Here is a 17500-nt window from a genome sequence, read left to right as displayed (position 1 = left end):
TGTCACTCACGCCCCCAGGCCCATCAAACGTGTACCATTCACTCGGCTCATTCACAATGTGGAGGTTTTTAGCCACCACCCATTCACTTAATGCCTCGCCTCGACTGTGGCTTTGATATCCAGACGAATGCCGGGATACCTTACTAAACCACATCGAAGACGAGGCATTCGCATCCAGCCCTAGGATAAATGGGCTACTACTCGCAAGTAGTAGTAGCTTATCCATGTAGCCCAGGTAGGGCTCTAGGGGCTCGCTAAATTTGCAGTACAAACTAGCTACGATCAGCCTACCGAACTCCCCCTCTATCGCGACACATACACCCAGTTGTGAGGAATCCACAACTACACAATCGTAGTTGGGATCACTCACAACAATTGCAGCATTAGCCCCAAGGTCCGTGAAGACCTTGAAACTCCCAGGAAGACCCCGAACCACACCATTGGTGGCGTAGGGCTCCTGGAGTAAGGCAATGCCGCACCTCCCCTCAGTCATACACCCCCCCAACTCACACATTACGGCATACGCCCCCTGGCAGTTTAACTGTATTATTCCCCCCATCAGTGTCTGGCGAGGGCGCGCTCAACAATGCCACAGTATATGGGGCAGACAGCCGACATCATAAGATGCCCAGCTGGTCTACCCTTGAATGCACAGTTGCGGCAATGGAGTGCATTGACGCAACTGGCAGCTCTGTGGCCTTCCTGACCGCACCTCCGGCAGACATCTGATTTGGCCCTACACACAGCCACTCTATGGTCGAAACTCATACACCGGAAGCAGCCAGCAACGGGGCTATCCGGTCGCACCCGGAAGGAGAACCACTTGATGTAGCACCTACCTGCCTCCAGGAGGGCGGACATCATTTTGTCCGTACCCTCAAGGACGACATTGGTGCTACCATCAGGGGCAACCTTCCAGGGGCGACTGACCATCCTTACGTCAGACCTCTGGGACGCCGGGCTGAAATCCTGAAGGTTCAGCCGGAGTAACTCTTCCATGAACTCATCATGGGAGATCTCCGTATGAACCCCCTGGACCACAACCCGAGGACCCAACTTCCGGTTGACAGTCACGTCCAACCCCACCTCCCCGAATTTCGCGTTCATCGCAACTTTCTCCCTCTCTAAAACAGAGGGAGTGCGGATAACCGCCCCACCACCCTTAATTGGCCTAACCTCGTGGATCCTTACCCCCAGGGAAGGACCCACCTCCTTTACTACTTTTTTAATGACTTCCTCAGAGGAAGCTGCAGGCCCCTTACTCCTAACCACAACGGACCAGGTCTCAACAGGCTTCTGCGCCACCGGTGCAATCGCCTCCAGTACAGGTGCTGGGGGCGGAGGCATCGGTGCCGATGGAGCCGGCATTGACCTGCTCGGCGGCGAGGAGTGTCCCCCACAGCTTCCTCTAAGGGCGTCTACTTGACCACGAAGATGGGCATTCTCGGTTACAACCGTCATCAGGAGTGCCTCGTACTTCGAGGCAAGCTCCATCAGCCCCTTCGCGATCCCTATATCAAAATTCTCGGCCCCAAAAACTATTCCGCTAAGTTCCGCCGAAATTTTTTTTATAGCCGCTACATGGCTCACCGCACCACCCCCGACAATAACCGCGCTCCCTTTAGCAGCGTCTTTTTTGCCCGCACTACTTTTTCTCGCGCTCGCCTTATTTTCTCCCGTCTTTTTCGCGCCCTCGTCACCCCGCACGAGACCAACTTCGCCAGCGCCCGATTTCTGCGCAGCCACATCTGCTGCACCCTCGCCCGACTTTGCGGAGTGAACAGCCACTTTTTCAGCGGTGTCACCCTTACCGCAACCGCAACCACTACCGCTCCCGCCCTCTTCACCCCCCGTTTCACCCGCCGACCCCAAACGCGCCTTCTGCCGTGGCGGGGACCTTACCGATGGCCCCGCCATCTCGTCACCCGAAGTGTCGACCGTAACAGTTGATGGCCCCGACTCTTCGCTTCCAGCGAGGGACTTAACCCTCCTCCTCCGTGGTGGAGGCATCTTAGCCTTCGGACTTCGCCTTTCGGTAGGCTGATCCGCCAAGCGTACCACTAACGCAGATGGAACTCGTTCAAGCAAGACCCCGAAACAGCCGTCCGCCACGTACGTGCGACTGAACGCGCTGAAAAAAAAGTGTCGCAAGCGCAGACCCGCTCTGTAGCAGCGACGACCCAAGCGGACGATTAAAGCGTTCTCGCAAGGGTACAGCCCACAACTCCAACCAAATGGTCTGGACAAAGGTCACTCAATTGACCGCCGGACGGAACAAGTCCCCGTAACGGTTGCGAGTCAACCGATGTGGCGCTGAACCGAATCGATCCGTGGGCTAAACGCACACTACTACGACCGTTTGTCTGCACAGGATTCACTGTCTCCAACACTGGGACAGCCGCCGGTACCTATTGAGCAATCCTGCTCAGGACTTGCTGACACTGACCAACTGAACGCCAGATGCCCAACACAGCACTCCAAACAAGCAGTCCAGCCGGCAAACAATGCCAACAACACAGCACTAAACTGGAACTGTACGGAGAGTCCCACAACAATAACAACCACGTTGCGGTAGTACCTAAAGGTACAGTACACAATATTAAAAAATATGTACTTACCGCTACTTAATATGCCCACGCCAAAAATTTCCTAAAAACGCGCAATTCGTGCCCTAGCACGAAAAACCACACACGCGGTCCCGTAACCGAGCAAAAACAATTTCCAGCGAATACCCGCACAAAACGAAATTCCACGGAAATCGCAACAACAATTTTCACACCCGCCAAGCAACGGTGCCAACTCACTCGCGTAAACAAATACCGCACAAAAGAAAATCGAAAAAATCACTAATTAATCGCAACGATGCGCACGCACGTCTATTCGCGTCGGAATCCAAACAACGAATGTGTAGATAGGGACAACGTCCGGTGTGTTTAACGTGAGTACCTGCCGTCGACGGCCTTATCTCACGGCGCTCAAAAGCACAGCGTATCAATACAATGCGTTGATCGGCGCCCCGAAAATGCTAGGCATTTTTCAGTACCGATTGGTAGTGTGGAATGGACACACTACACACCTTGGTAAGGTTCGAGGCCTATCTAAAACCTCTGCCGTACTTTGGGTCCGGCACCCGGTTGCAATGCAACTCCACATTGAACTGACAAAACGTCAGTTCTTCCCGCATTTGGGTATAAACCACAACCACCACGATACTCCCCGAAGGGCCAGTCCGCACGAGCAGGTTGGAGCGAACTCCAAGGGCCCCTGCTCCCCGTGGTACCAGAATTAAGTCTCCGGTCAGACCTCGTAGCCGAAGCTACTACCAGTTGAGCCTCCATACAGCTCTGGACTGGTAACCAAGGGTTGAACCCCATACGCACATTACACTCACACACCTTTCACACAAGAAGCTAACCCTAACTCACAGTTAAACGCCTCCGCCGCCTAAACAATTCACGCGCAAACGACCCTAACTGTTCGGCATTCCGACTAGTGGAGATCACACCGCTAACATCTAACCGTCCATCAGTCCAGCTAATCCCCATACCCCCTAGATCCCTAATGTCCGAGTACATCGGGCACTCCGCGATCAAGTGAACCCAATCTTCACATCGCGCCCCACACAAACACCCCGACCTATCAGAAAGGTGCCTCTGATGCAAAAATGCATTCAGAGGCCCATGCCCCGTTAACAAAAAACCCAGACTCAGACAAAATCTGAAGTCTGGGTTACCCTCAACGAACCTAACATCCCGGATGTACTCATAAGTCACCCGACCGTTAGGACTATTGTCCCAACGGTCTTGCCACCTACTCCTAACCCTATCATCTAGAAGCCTCTTGCTCCCTAGAAATCCCTCCCTCTCCACATCATCATCGGAAATCCAATCATTCCGCAGCAATGACACACTCAAGCCCCTTCTTAACCTGAATGCAACAGCTCGCTGTACAACAATCAGGTCAAGAGGGGGTGCACCTAATAAAACCTGCATCGCATCCGTTGAAACGGTGCGACATACAGGCAAACATGCAAGCATCATGCAACGTTGCACCGAGAGGAGTTTTCGGCGACCAGAGACCGTCATCGCTGTTTCCCACCATATTGCGGCTCCATAAGTGGCACAAGCCACAAATAGACCACGGTATATGGTGCGAACAGCACGGCGTCCAAGGCCCCAATCGCTCCTCAAGATGCGTCGCACTTTGCCTACGACCGCCTGCAGTCGCTCCTTCAAATTCGCCAAGTGTGGAGTAAAACACATTCTTTCACTCATGGTCAGCCCCAGGTATTTGACTTGCGTCACATACCTGATGCTGACCCCATTCACACGGACAATCGGTGGACGAACCGGAGACAATCTGCCCTTAAGCAGCATTGTCACCGTTTTGTCCATCGATATGTCAACCCCCACACCTAAACCCCAACTATTTACAATTTCTAAAAATTGTCCTCCCGCCCGCTCTAACTCAGATCGCGATCGACCTTCAACCAGAAGGAGAAGGTCGTCCGCATACGCACAACATTTACAGAGGGGTTCGAGCTGTCCAAGCAGAGAGTCCATCATGAGGTTCCAAATATATGGACCGCAGATGGATCCCTGCGGGCAGCCACGAACCACTCCGATCTCCACACTCCCATTCATTCCGACTAGAGAGGCTTTTCTGTCCGAAAAGTAACTCCGCCAAAGAGTAATTTCCGGACAGCCAAGCTCCTCCAGCCGTTGCAACACTCGATCCCAGCTTAGGTAATCAAATGCCCCCTTGAAGTCAACAAATATGCCAAGGACATATTTGTTGACATTCTCCCTAACAGCACCCTGAACGTAGAACCACGCATCCTCTACACTGCGTCCTTTCCTGAACCCATACTGCCTATCCGACCACATACCCCGCGTTAGCTCCTGAAGCCGTTCCACCATAACTCTTTCCAGCACTTTTCCAAGTACTGGAAGAAGACTGATGCCCCGATAAGAACGAGGATCGCTCCTGATCTTATCCGGGGACTTCAGGAGAGGAACAACCCTAGCAATTTTCCACTCACGTGGAAAATAACCCTCCCACACGCACTTATCATAAATGGCCTCCAAGTATTCCGGAATGAACTTCCACAAGCTTTTACACATCTCTCCGTTCAAACCATCAAAACCTGGGGACCGTTTAGACCTGACCAGGCCAAAGGCGTACCCCAACTCTCCATCGTCTAATGGAGGGACAGGTACCTCTTGTGCTTGAGGTACCAGAACCTCCGCCCTAGGAAAGAACGCTCCTAACAAAGCCCCCGCACACTCTCTCCACGTTGATAACATAGTGTCACCAACGCGAAGAGAGGTGATATCCTCCCTCTTACGACCCCGGCAGATCCTATAGACCTGACCCCACGGGTCGTCCCTATTCTCCCCTACAAAATTCCTCCACTCCTGCTCTTTAATTTTAATCAACATATCCTTGTATTCCCTAATCGCACAACTAAATTCATGCCTAAGCTGGGACAGCCTGTCAGAATCGGACCGTCGAGCGCGTTGAAACTTTCGCCTCAATCGCCTGACAGTCCTCCTCTTCAAGGTTAACTCACGCGTCCACCACTTAATTTTCCTAACGATAAAACTTTCACACTTTCTAAGTACCCTATCATTAACCCCCCACACTTCCTCATAAAGACGAGCAACCTGCTCATCAACCCCCAAATCCTCAAACGCTCTAAGCGGTATACCCAATACCGCTTCCCTGACAGATCGTCCATATTGGTTCCAGTCGATACCAGAGGTACGCCATCGCCGCAATGGACTCTCATACAGCGAGGGAGGGGATTTGGGAGTAACCATAATTTGGATCAAATTATGATCACTCAATCCCCACCCTCCCTTAACCTCCCATCTAGCTACGAACGCCCTATCTGCTGCCTGATTCATAAGCGTCACGTCAATGTCACTCACGCCCCCAGGCCCATCAAACGTGTACCATTCACTCGGCTCATTCACAATGTGGAGGTTTTTAGCCACCACCCATTCACTTAATGCCTCGCCTCGACTGTGGCTTTGATATCCAGACGAATGCCGGGATACCTTACTAAACCACATCGAAGACGAGGCATTCGCATCCAGCCCTAGGATAAATGGGCTACTACTCGCAAGTAGTAGTAGCTTATCCATGTAGCCCAGGTAGGGCTCTAGGGGCTCGCTAAATTTGCAGTACAAACTAGCTACAATCAGCCTACCGAACTCCCCCTCTATCGCGACACATACACCCAGTTGTGAGGAATCCACAACTACACAATCGTAGTTGGGATCACTCACAACAATTGCAGCATTAGCCCCAAGGTCCGTGAAGACCTTGAAACTACCAGGAAGACCCCGAACCACACCATTGGTGGCGTAGGGCTCCTGGAGTAAGGCAATGCCGCACCTCCCCTCAGCCATACACCCCCCCAATTCACACATTACGGCATACGCCCCCTGGCAGTTTAACTGTATAATCCCCCCCATCAGTGTCTGGCGAGGGCGCGCTCAACAATGCCACAGTATATCGGGCAGACAGCGGACATCATAAGATGCCCAGCTGGTCTACCCTTGAATGCGCAGTTGCGGCAATGGAGTGCATTGACGCAACTGGCAGCTCTGTGGCCTTCCTGACCGCACCTCCGGCAGACATCTGATTTGGCCCTACACACAGCCACCCTATGGTCGAAACTCATACACCGGAAGCAGCCAGCAACGGGGCTATCCGGTCGCACCCGGAAGGAGAACCACTTTATGTAGCACCTACCAGCCTCCAAGAGGGCGGACATCATTTTGTCCGTACCCTCAAGGACGACATTGGTGCTACCATCAGGGGCCACCTTCCAGGGACGACTGACCATCCTCACATCTGACCTCTGGGACGCCGGGCTGAAATCCTGAAGGTTCAGCCGGAGTAACTCTTCCATGAACTCATCATGGGAGATCTCCGTGTGAACCCCCTGGACTACAACCCGAGGACCCAACTTCCGGTTGACAGTCACGTCCAACCCCACCTCCCCGAATTTCGCGTTCATCGCAACTTTCTCCCTCTCTAAAACAGAGGGAGTGCGGATAACCGCCCCACCACCCTTAATTGGCCTAACCTCGTGGATCCTTACCCCCAGGGAAGGACCCACCTCCTTAACTACTTTTTTAATCACTTCCTCAGAGGAAGCTGCAGGCCCCTTACTCCTAACCACAACGGACCAGGTCTCAACAGGCCTCTGCGCCACCGGTGCAATCGCCTCCAGTACAGGTGCTGGGGGCGGAGGCATCGGTGCCGATGGAGCCGGCATTGACCTGCTCGGTGGCGAGGAGTGTCCTCCACAGCCTCCTCTAAGGGCGTCAACTTGACCACGAAGATGGGCATTCTCGGTTACTACCGTCATCAGAAGTGCCTCGTATTTCGAGGCAAGCTCCATCAGCCCCTTCGCGGTCCCTATAGCGAAATTTTCGGCCCCAAAAACTACTTCGCTGAGCTCCGCCGAAATTTTCTTAATAGCCGCGACATGGCTAACCGCACCACCCCCGACAACAACACCCCCCTTAAGACCACCACGGTTGCTCGCGCCGCCCTTGCTCGCGCTTGTTTTGCTAGCGCCCGTTTTCTTCGCACACGTATCAACGCTCGCAACACCCACTTCGCCCTCGCCCGACTTTGCGGGGTGAACAGCCGCTTTTTCAGCGGTGTCACCGTTATCGCAACCGCTACCACTACCGCTCCCGCCCTCATCACCCCCCGTTTCTGCCGGCGACCCCAAACGCGCCTTCCGCCGTGGCGGGGACCTCACCGATGGCCTCACCGCCTCGTCTCCCGATGTGTCCACCGTTACCACCGATGGACCGGACTCCTCACTCCCAGCGAGGGATTTAACCCTCCTCCTCCGTGGTGGAGGCATTCTTGCCTTCGGACGCCCTTTGGTAGGCTGATCCGCCGAACTTACCACTGACGCAGATGGCACTAGTTCAACAGATGCCGAAAACAGCCGCTCGCCAAGTACGTGCAACTGAACGCGCTGGAGAAAGTATCTCTAGCGCAGACCCGCTCTATAGCAGCGACGACCCAAGCGGACGATTAATGCGTTCTCGCTAGGGTACAGCCCACAACTCCAGCCAAAAGGCCTGGACAGAGGTCACTCAAATTGACCGCCGGACGGATCAATGTCCCCGTAACGGCCGCGAGTCGACCGATGTGGCGCTGGACCGAACCGATCCGTGGGTTAAACGCACACTGCTACGACCGTTTGTCTGCACACGGTACACTCACTTCAGCACTGGACAGACGCTGGTACCTTTTGAGCAATCCTGCTCAGAACCTGCTGAAACTGGCCAACTGAACACCAGATGCCCAACACAACACTCCAAATAGGCGACTCTGCCGGCAAAGAATACCAACAATACGGCACTAAACTGGGGCTATGCAAAAAGTCCCCCACCAACAACAACGTGAACGACCACGTTGCGGTAGCACCTAAGGTACTGTACACAATATTAAAAAATATGTACTTACCGCTATTCCACCGAAAAATGCCCAAAAAACGCGCCAATTGTGCCCTTGCACGAAAAAAAAACACACTCGCGGTCACGTACCCGAGCACTAACAACAAAACGCGAATACTCGCACAAAGCGAAATTCCGCAAGAAATTGTAGCAACAATTTCACACACTCGACAAGCAACGGTGCTTATGCTAACGCGTAAACAAATATCGCTCAAAAGAAAATACCGAAAAATCACCGAAAATTACTAATCACAACGATGCGCACGCACGTCTATTCGCGTCGGAATCCAAACAACGAATGTAGATAGGGACAACGTCCGGTGTGTTTAACGTGAGTACCTGCCGTCGACGGCCTTATCTCACGGCGCTCAAAAGCACAGCGTATCAATACAATGCGTTGATCAGCGCCCCAAAAATGCTAGGCATATTTCAGTACCGATTGGTAGTGTGGAATGGACACACTACACACCTTGGTAAGGTTCGAGGCCTATCTAAAACCTCTGCCGTACTTTGGGTCCGGCACCCGGTTGCAATGCAACTCCACATTGAACTGACAAAAACGTCAGTTCTTCCCGCATTTGGGTATAAACCACAACCACCACGATACTCCCCGAAGGGCCAGTCCGCACGAGCAGGTTGGAGCGAACTCCAAGGGCCCCTGCTCCCCGTGGTACCAGAATTAAGTCTCCGGTCAGACCTCGTAGCCGAAGCTACTACCAGTTGAGCCTCCATACAGCTCTGGACTGGTAACCAAGGGTTGAACCCCATACGCACATTACACTCACACACCTTTCACACAAGAAGCTAACCCTAACTCACAGTTAAACGCCTCCGCCGCCTAAACAATTCACGCGCAAACGACCCTAACTGTTCGGCATTCCGACTAGTGGAGATCACACCGCTAACATCTAACCGTCCATCAGTCCAGCTAATCCCCATACCCCCTAGATCCCTAATGTCCGAGTACATCGGGCACTCCGCGATCAAGTGAACCCAGTCTTCACGACGCGCCCCACACAAACACCCCGACCTATCAGAAAGGTGCCTCTGATGCAAAAATGCATTCAGAGGCCCATGCCCCGTTAACAAAAAACCCAGACTCAGACAAAATCTGAAGTCTGGGTTACCCTCAACGAACCTAACATCCCGGATGTACTCATAAGTCACCCGACCGTTAGGACTATTGTCCCAACGGTCTTGCCACCTACTCCTAACCCTATCATCTAGAAGCCTCTTGCTCCCTAGAAATCCCTCCCTCTCCACATCATCATCGGAAATCCAATCATTCCGCAGCAATGACACACTCAAGCCCCTTCTTAACCTGAATGCAACAGCTCGCTATACAACAATCAGGTCAAGAGGGGGTGCACCTAGTAAAACCTGCATCGCATCCGTTGAAACGGTGCGACATACAGGCAAACATGCAAGCATCATGCAACGTTGCACCGAGAGGAGTTTTCGGCGACCAGAGACCGTCATCGCTGATTCCCACCATATTGCGGCTCCATAAGTGGCACAAGCCACAAATAGACCACGGTATATGGTGCGAACAGCACGGCGTCCAAGGCCCCAATCGCTCCTCAAGATGCGTCGCACTTTGCCTACGACCGCCTGCAGTCGCTCCTTCAGAATCGCTAAGTGTGGAGTAAAGCACATTCTTTCACTCATGGTCAGCCCCAGGTATTTGACTTGCGTCACATACCTGATGCTGACCCCATTCACCTTGACAATCGGTGGACGAACCGGCGACAATCTGCCCTTAAGCAGCATTGTCACCGTTTTGTCCATCGATATGTCTACCCCCACACCTAAACCCCAACTATTTACAATTTCTAAAAATTGTCCTCCCGCCCGCTCTAACTCAAATCGCGATCGACCTTCAACCAGAAGGAGAAGGTCGTCCGCATACGCACAACATTTACAGAGGGGTTCGAGCTGTCCAAGCAGAGAGTCCATCATGAGGTTCCAAATATATGGACCGCAGATGGATCCCTGCGGGCAGCCACGAACCACTCCGATCTCCACACTCCCATTCATTCCGACTAGAGAGGCTTTTCTGTCCGAAAAGTAACTCCGCCAAAGAGTAATTTCCGGACAGCCAAGCTCCTCCAGCCGTTGCAACACTCGATCCCAGCTTAGGTAATCAAATGCCCCCTTGAAGTCAACAAATATGCCAAGGACATATTTGTTGACATTCTCCCTAACAGCACCCTGAACGTAGAACCACGCATCCTCTACACTGCGTCCTTTCCTGAACCCATACTGTCTATCCGACCACATACCCCGCGTTAGCTCCTGAAGCCGTTCCACCATAACTCTTTCCAGCACTTTTCCAAGTACTGGAAGGAGACTGATGCCCCGATAAGAGCGAGGATCACTCCTGATCTTATCAGGGGACTTCAGGAGAGGTACAACCCTAGCAATTTTCCACTCGCGTGGAAAATAACCCTCCCACACGCACTTATCATAAATGGCCTCCAAGTATTCAGGAATGAACTTCCACAAGCTTTTACACATCTCTCCGTTCAAACCATCAAAACCTGGGGACCGTTTAGACCTGACCAGGCCAAAGGCGTACCCCAACTCTCCATCATCTAATGGAGGGACAGGTACCTCTTGTGCTTGAGGTACCTGAACCTCCGCCCTAGGAAAGAACGCTCCTAACAAAGCCCCCGCACACTCTCTCCACGTTGATAACACAGTGTCACCAACGCGAAGAGAGGTGATATCCTCCCTCTTACGACCCCGGCAGATCCTATAGACCTGACCCCACGGGTCGTCCCTATTCTCACTCACGAAACTCCTCCACTCCTCTTCTTTAACTTTTACTAACATATCCTTATATTCCCTAGCCGCACAACTAAGTTCATGCCTAAGCTGGGACAGCCTGTCAGAATTGGACCGCCGAGCGCGTTGAAACTTTCGCCTCAATCGCCTGACAGTCCTCCTCTTCAAGGTTAGCTCATGCGTCCACCACCTAATTTTCCTAACCATTAAACTTTCACACTTTCTAAATACCCTATCATTTACCCCCCACACTACCTCATAAAGACGAGCAATCTGCTCATCAACCCCCAAATCCTCAAACGCTCTAAGCGGTATACCCAATACCGCTTCCCTGACAGATCGTCCATATTGGTTCCAGTCGATACCAGAGGTACGCCATCGCCGCAATGGACTCTCATACAGCGAGGGAGGGGATTTGGGAGTAACCATAATTTGGATCAAATTATGATCACTCAATCCCCACCCTCCCTTAACCTCCCATCTAGCTACGAACGCCCTATCTGCTGCCTGATTCATAAGCGTCACGTCAATGTCACTCACGCCCCCAGGCCCATCAAACGTGTACCATTCACTCGGCTCATTCACAATGTGGAGGTTTTTAGCCACCACCCATTCACTTAATGCCTCGCCTCGACTGTGGCTTTGATATCCAGACGAATGCCGGGATACCTTACTAAACCACATCGAAGACGAGGCATTCGCATCCAGCCCTAGGATAAATGGGCTACTACTCGCAAGTAGTAGTAGCTTATCCATGTAGCCCAGGTAGGGCTCTAGGGGCTCGCTAAATTTGCAGTACAAACTAGCTACAATCAGCCTACCGAACTCCCCCTCTATCGCGACACATACACCCAGTTGTGAGGAATCCACAACTACACAATCGTAGTTAGGATCACTCACAACAATTGCAGCATTAGCCCCAAGGTCCGTGAAGACCTTGAAACTACCAGGAAGACCCCGAACGACACCATTGGTGGCGTAGGGCTCCTGAAGTAAGGCAATGCCGCACCTCCCCTCAGCCATACACCCCCCCAATTCACACATTACGGCATACGCCCCCTGGCAGTTTAACTGTATAATCCCCCCCATCAGTGTCTGGCGAGGGCGCGCTCAACAATGCCACAGTATATCGGGCAGACAGCGGACATCATAAGATGCCCAGCTGGTCTACCCTTGAATGCGCAGTTGCGGCAATGGAGTGCATTGACGCAACTGGCAGCTCTGTGGCCTTCTTGACCGCACCTCCGGCAGACATCTGATTTGGCCCTACACACAGCCACTCTATGGTCGAAACTCATACACCGGAAGCAGCCAGCAACGGGGCTATCCGGTCGCACCCGGAAGGAGAACCACTTGATGTAGCACCTACCTGCCTCCAAGAGGGCGGACATCATTTTGTCCGTACCCTCAAGGACGACATTGGTGCTACCATCAGGGGCCACCTTCCAGGGACGACTGACCATCCTCACGTCTGACCTCAGGGACGCCGGGCTGAAATCCTGAAGGTTCAGCCGGAGTAACTCTTCCATGAACTCGTCATGGGAGATCTCCGTGTGAACCCCCTGGACCACAACCCGGGGACCCAACTTCCGGTTGACAGTCACGTCCAACCCCACCTCCCCGAATTTCACGTTAGTCGCCACTTTCTCCCTCTCTAAAACAGAGGGAGTGCGGATAACCGCACCACCACCCTTAATAGGCCTAACTTCGTGAATCCTTACCCCCAGGGAAGGACCCACCTCCTTAACTACTTTCTGTATGACTTCCTTAGAGGAAGTTGCGGGCCCCTTACTCCTGACCACAACAGACCAGGTCTCAACAGCCTTCGGCGCCACCGGTGCAATCGCCTCCAGTACAGGTGCTGGGGGCGGAGGCATCGGTGCCGATGGAGCCGGCATTGACCTGCTCGGTGGCGAGGAGTGTCCCCCACAGCCTCCTCTAAGGGCGTCAACTTGACCACGAAGATGGGCATTCTCGGTTACTACCGTCATCAGAAGTGCCTCGTACTTCGAGGCAAGCTCCATCAGCCCCTTCGCGGTCCCTATGGCGAAATTTTCGGCCCCAAAAACCACTTCGCTAAGCTCAGCCGAAATTTTCTTTATAGCCGCGACATGGCTAACCGCACCACCCCCGACAAAAATCGCGCTCCCTTTAGCAGCGTCACCTCTGCCCACACTACCCTTACTCGCGCTCGCCTTCTTTGCGCCCGTTTTTGTCGCGCCCTCGTCACCACGCACGAGACCAACTTCTGCAGTGCCCGATTTCTGCGCGCCCACATAAGCGCTCGTAACACGCACTTCGCCCTCGCCCGACTTTGCGGGGTGAACAGCCGCTTTTTCAGCGGTGTCACCTTTACCGCATCCGCTACAACTACCGCTCCCGCCCTCTTCACCCCCAGTTTCACCCGCAGACCCCAAACGCGCCTTCTGCCGAGGCGGGGACCTTACCGGTGGCCCCACCATCTCGTCTCCCGAAGTGTCGACCGTAATGGTTGATGGCCCCGACTCTTCGCTCCCAGCGAGGGACTTAACCCTCCTCCTCCGTGGTGGAGGCATCTCTACCTTCGGACTTCGCCTTTCGGTAGGCTGATCCGCCAAGCGTACCACTGACGCAGATGGGACTCGTTCAAACAAGACCCCGAAACAGCCGCTCGCCACGTACGTGCGACTGAACGCGCTGAAAAAAGTGTCGCAAGCGCAGACCCGCTCTGTAGCAGCGACGACCCAAGCGGACGATTAAAGCGTTCTCGCAAGGGTACAGCCCACAACTCCAACCAAATGGTCTGGACAAAGGTCACTCAAATGACCGCCGGACGGAACAAGTCCCCGTAACGGTTGCGAGTCGACCGATGTGGCGCTGAACCGAATCGATCCGTGGGCTAAACGCACACTACTACGACCGTTTGTCTGCACAGGATTCACTGTCTCCAACACTGGGACAGCCGCCGGTACCTATTGAGCAATCCTGCTCAGGACTTGCTGACACTGACCAACTGAACGCCAGATGCCCAACACAGCACTCCAAACAAGCAGTCCAGCCGGCAAACAATGCCAACAACACAGCACTAAACTGGAACTGTACGGAGAGTCCCACAACAACAACAACCACGTTGCGGTAGTACCTAAAGGTACAGTACACAATATTAAAAATATGTACTTACCGCTACTTAATATGCCCACGCCAAAAATTTCCCAAAAACGCGCAATTCGTGCCCTAGCACGAAAAACCACACACGCGGTCCCGTAACCGAGCAAAAAACAATTTCCAGCGAATACCCGCACAAAACGAAATTCCACGGAAATCGCAACAACAATTTTCACACCCGCCAAGCAACGGTGCCAACTCACTCGCGTAAACAAATACCGCACAAAAGAGAATCGAAAAAATCACTAATTAATCGCAACGATGCGCACGCACGTCTATTCGCGTCGGAATCCAAACAACGAATCGAGTAGATAGGGACAGAGGGAATCTCGTTAATCCATTCATGCGCGTCACTAATTAGATGACGAGGCATTTGGCTACCTTAAGAGAGTCATAGTTACTCCCGCCGTTTACCCGCGCTTACTTGAATTTCTTCACTTTGACATTCAGAGCACTGGGCAGAAATCACATTGTGTCAACACCCGTTAGGGCCATCACAATGCTTTGTTTTAATTAGACAGTCGGATTCCCCAAGTCCGTGCCAGTTCTGAATTGATTGTTAATTGATAATCGTTATAATTTAAAAAGTATCTATACAATAATAAATCCTTTAGAAATTTTAGCAAGAAAGTTCCACAATTGGCTACGTAACTACTATCCGGGGAACAAGAATCGAAATTCTCTATTTACCCAGAACGAGTACATAAACCATGGTATTGCTTCCCAATCAAGCCCGACTATCTCAATCTTCAGAGCCAATCCTTATCCCGAAGTTACGGATCTAATTTGCCGACTTCCCTTACCTACATTATTCTATCGACTAGAGACTCTTCACCTTGGAGACCAGCTGCGGATATTGGTACGGCCTGTTGAGAAGTTTGCGTAACCCCACCATAAATTTTCAAGGTCCGAGGAGAAAATATCGACACAACAGTAAATGTCATGCTCTTCTAGTCCATCTACCATATCTCTCTTCGAAAGACTTCCATGGTAGTACGACTATAAAACAGAAAAGAAAACTCTTCCGATACCTCTCGACGGCTTCTTTATGGTCGTTCCTGTTGCCAGGATGAGCACAAAGGCCCATTTTTAATAACAAACGGATACTCAACAGGTTACGGAATTGGAACCGTATTCCCTTTCGTTCAAAATTATTCAAGTGTTTAATTACTATGGAATAAAAATTCATTCATTTCATTTCATTAAAACTTGAAAATTTTCGGCTTTCGCCTTGAACTTAGGACCGACTAACTCGTGATCAACCACTGTTCACACGAAACCCTTCTCCACTTCAGTCCTCCAAGGTCTCATTCGATTATTTGCTACTACCACCAAGATCTGTACCAATAGCGGCTCCATGCAGGCTTACGCCAAACACTTCTAAGCACACCATTGTACCCTCCTACTCACTAAAGTTTCAAAATTTATAATCCAACCGAAATTGTATTATAAATCATGTACTTTAGCGGTAATGTATAGGTATACAACTTAAGCGCCATCCATTTTAAGGGCTAGTTGCTTCGGCAGGTGAGTTGTTACACACTCCTTAGCGGATTACGACTTCCATGTCCACCGTCCTGCTGTTTTAAGCAACCAACGCCTTTCATGGTATCTGCATGAGTTGTTAATTTAGGCACCGTAACATTACGTTTGGTTCATCCCACAGCGCCAGTTCTGCTTACCAAAAGTGGCCCACTGGGCACATTATATCATAACCTCAACCTTCATATCAAGAAAGGTGAGGTTCTTACCCATTTAAAGTTTGAGAATAGGTTAAGGTCGTTTCGACCCTAAGGCCTCTAATCATTCGCTTTACCAGATAAGATTATTTTACATAATTTTTAAATGCACCAGCTATCCTGAGGGAAACTTCGGAGGGAACCAGCTACTAGATGGTTCGATTGGTCTTTCGCCCCTATACTCAATTCTGACAATCGATTTGCACGTCAGAACTGTTTCGGTCTTCCATCAGGGTTTCCCCTGACTTCAACCTGATCAAGTATAGTTCACCATCTTTCGGGTCACAGCATATATGCTCAAGGTACGCTCCAGTTAGAGGTATAAATAATAATAAATTATCATTATACATAACTATATGGAACGCCCCGGGATTGAATTAATAATGTAATACATTAAAAATTAATCCCATTATTAATACAGTTAAGTTAATTTCGCCATTAGGTTTAATATAACCCAATGACTTGCACATATGTTAGACTCCTTGGTCCGTGTTTCAAGACGGGTCCCGAAGGTATCCTGAATCTTTCGCATTGTTAATCATATAAATGCATACAATTAATATTAAAATCAATGATAATAATATTATTGTAAAATTCAAAAGAATTTTAGCATTATATATAATAAAATCTATCAACACTTTATCAAATCATCAGTAATTATTCTATGTTAATAAGCTAAAAGCAAATTAATTTGAATAAACTTAAAAACCAATGATCTTTTGATAAATATTTTATTATGTTAATAGATTACAATGTCCTTATATGAAAAAAATGCACACTATTACTATAATATTTAAAATTAAATACTACAGTTATAATGATGAATTTTTCATAATGGATATTCAGGTTCATCGGGCTTAACCTCTAAGCAGTTTCACGTACTATTTAACTCTCTATTCAGAGTTCTTTTCAACTTTCCCTCACGGTACTTGTTTACTATCGGTCTCATGGTTATATTTAGTTTTAGATGGAGTTTACCACCCACTTAGTGCTGCACTATCAAGCAACACGACTCTTTGGAAATATCTTTCTAGTAATCATTAACGTTATACGGGCCTGGCACCCTCTATGGGTAAATGGCCTCATTTAAGAAGGACTTAAATCGTTAATTTCTCATACTAGATATTAAGATATTCCATACACTGCATCTCACATTTGCCATATAGACAAAGTGACTTAGTGCTGAACTATTTTCTTTTCGCTCGCCGCTACTAAGAAAATCCTTGTTAGTTTCTTTTCCTCCCCTCATTAATATGCTTAAATTCAGGGGGTAGTCCCATATGAGTTGAGGTTGTATAAAATATATTTTAGATTGATTTGTTTATTTTTATTTAA

General features: G+C 50.5%; 3 protein-coding genes and 1 pseudogene across 3 annotated transcripts in view; all 4 read right to left on the bottom strand.

Moving 5' to 3' along the window:
* Positions 1-1590: 1590 nt before the first annotated feature.
* On the bottom strand, positions 1591-2010 carry LOC138858518 (uncharacterized; the record flags this gene model as incomplete). The annotated part of the gene is made up of 1 exon (XM_070112819.1): positions 1591-2010. A coding segment is annotated over exon 1 (420 nt), but the record flags the coding sequence as incomplete, so codon positions are not given.
* A 10703-nt stretch (positions 2011-12713) lies between these two features.
* On the bottom strand, positions 12714-13837 carry LOC138858517 (uncharacterized). The gene is made up of 2 exons (XM_070112818.1): positions 13447-13837; positions 12714-12781 (listed from the first exon to the last, which is right to left on the bottom strand). The coding sequence occupies exons 1-2, from the start codon at positions 13835-13837 to the stop codon at positions 12714-12716; spliced, it is 459 nt and encodes a 152-aa protein (XP_069968919.1).
* A 509-nt stretch (positions 13838-14346) lies between these two features.
* LOC138858516 (uncharacterized) overlaps positions 14347-17500 on the bottom strand; it is a 40553-nt gene continuing 37399 nt past the window's right edge. The window contains exon 2 of the mRNA XM_070112817.1: positions 14347-14403. Within this exon, the coding sequence (XP_069968918.1) occupies positions 14347-14403 (57 nt within the window). The remainder of the gene's footprint in view (positions 14404-17500) is intronic.
* On the bottom strand, positions 14685-17459 carry LOC138858578 (large subunit ribosomal RNA; annotated as a pseudogene).

Source organism: Bactrocera oleae, unplaced genomic scaffold (genome assembly GCF_042242935.1).
Source record: "Bactrocera oleae isolate idBacOlea1 unplaced genomic scaffold, idBacOlea1 ctg00000010.1, whole genome shotgun sequence".
Classification (NCBI taxonomy): domain Eukaryota; kingdom Metazoa; phylum Arthropoda; class Insecta; order Diptera; family Tephritidae; genus Bactrocera; species Bactrocera oleae.
Note: the sequence above shows the minus strand (reverse complement) of the source record. Positions and strands in the feature narration are given on the sequence as shown.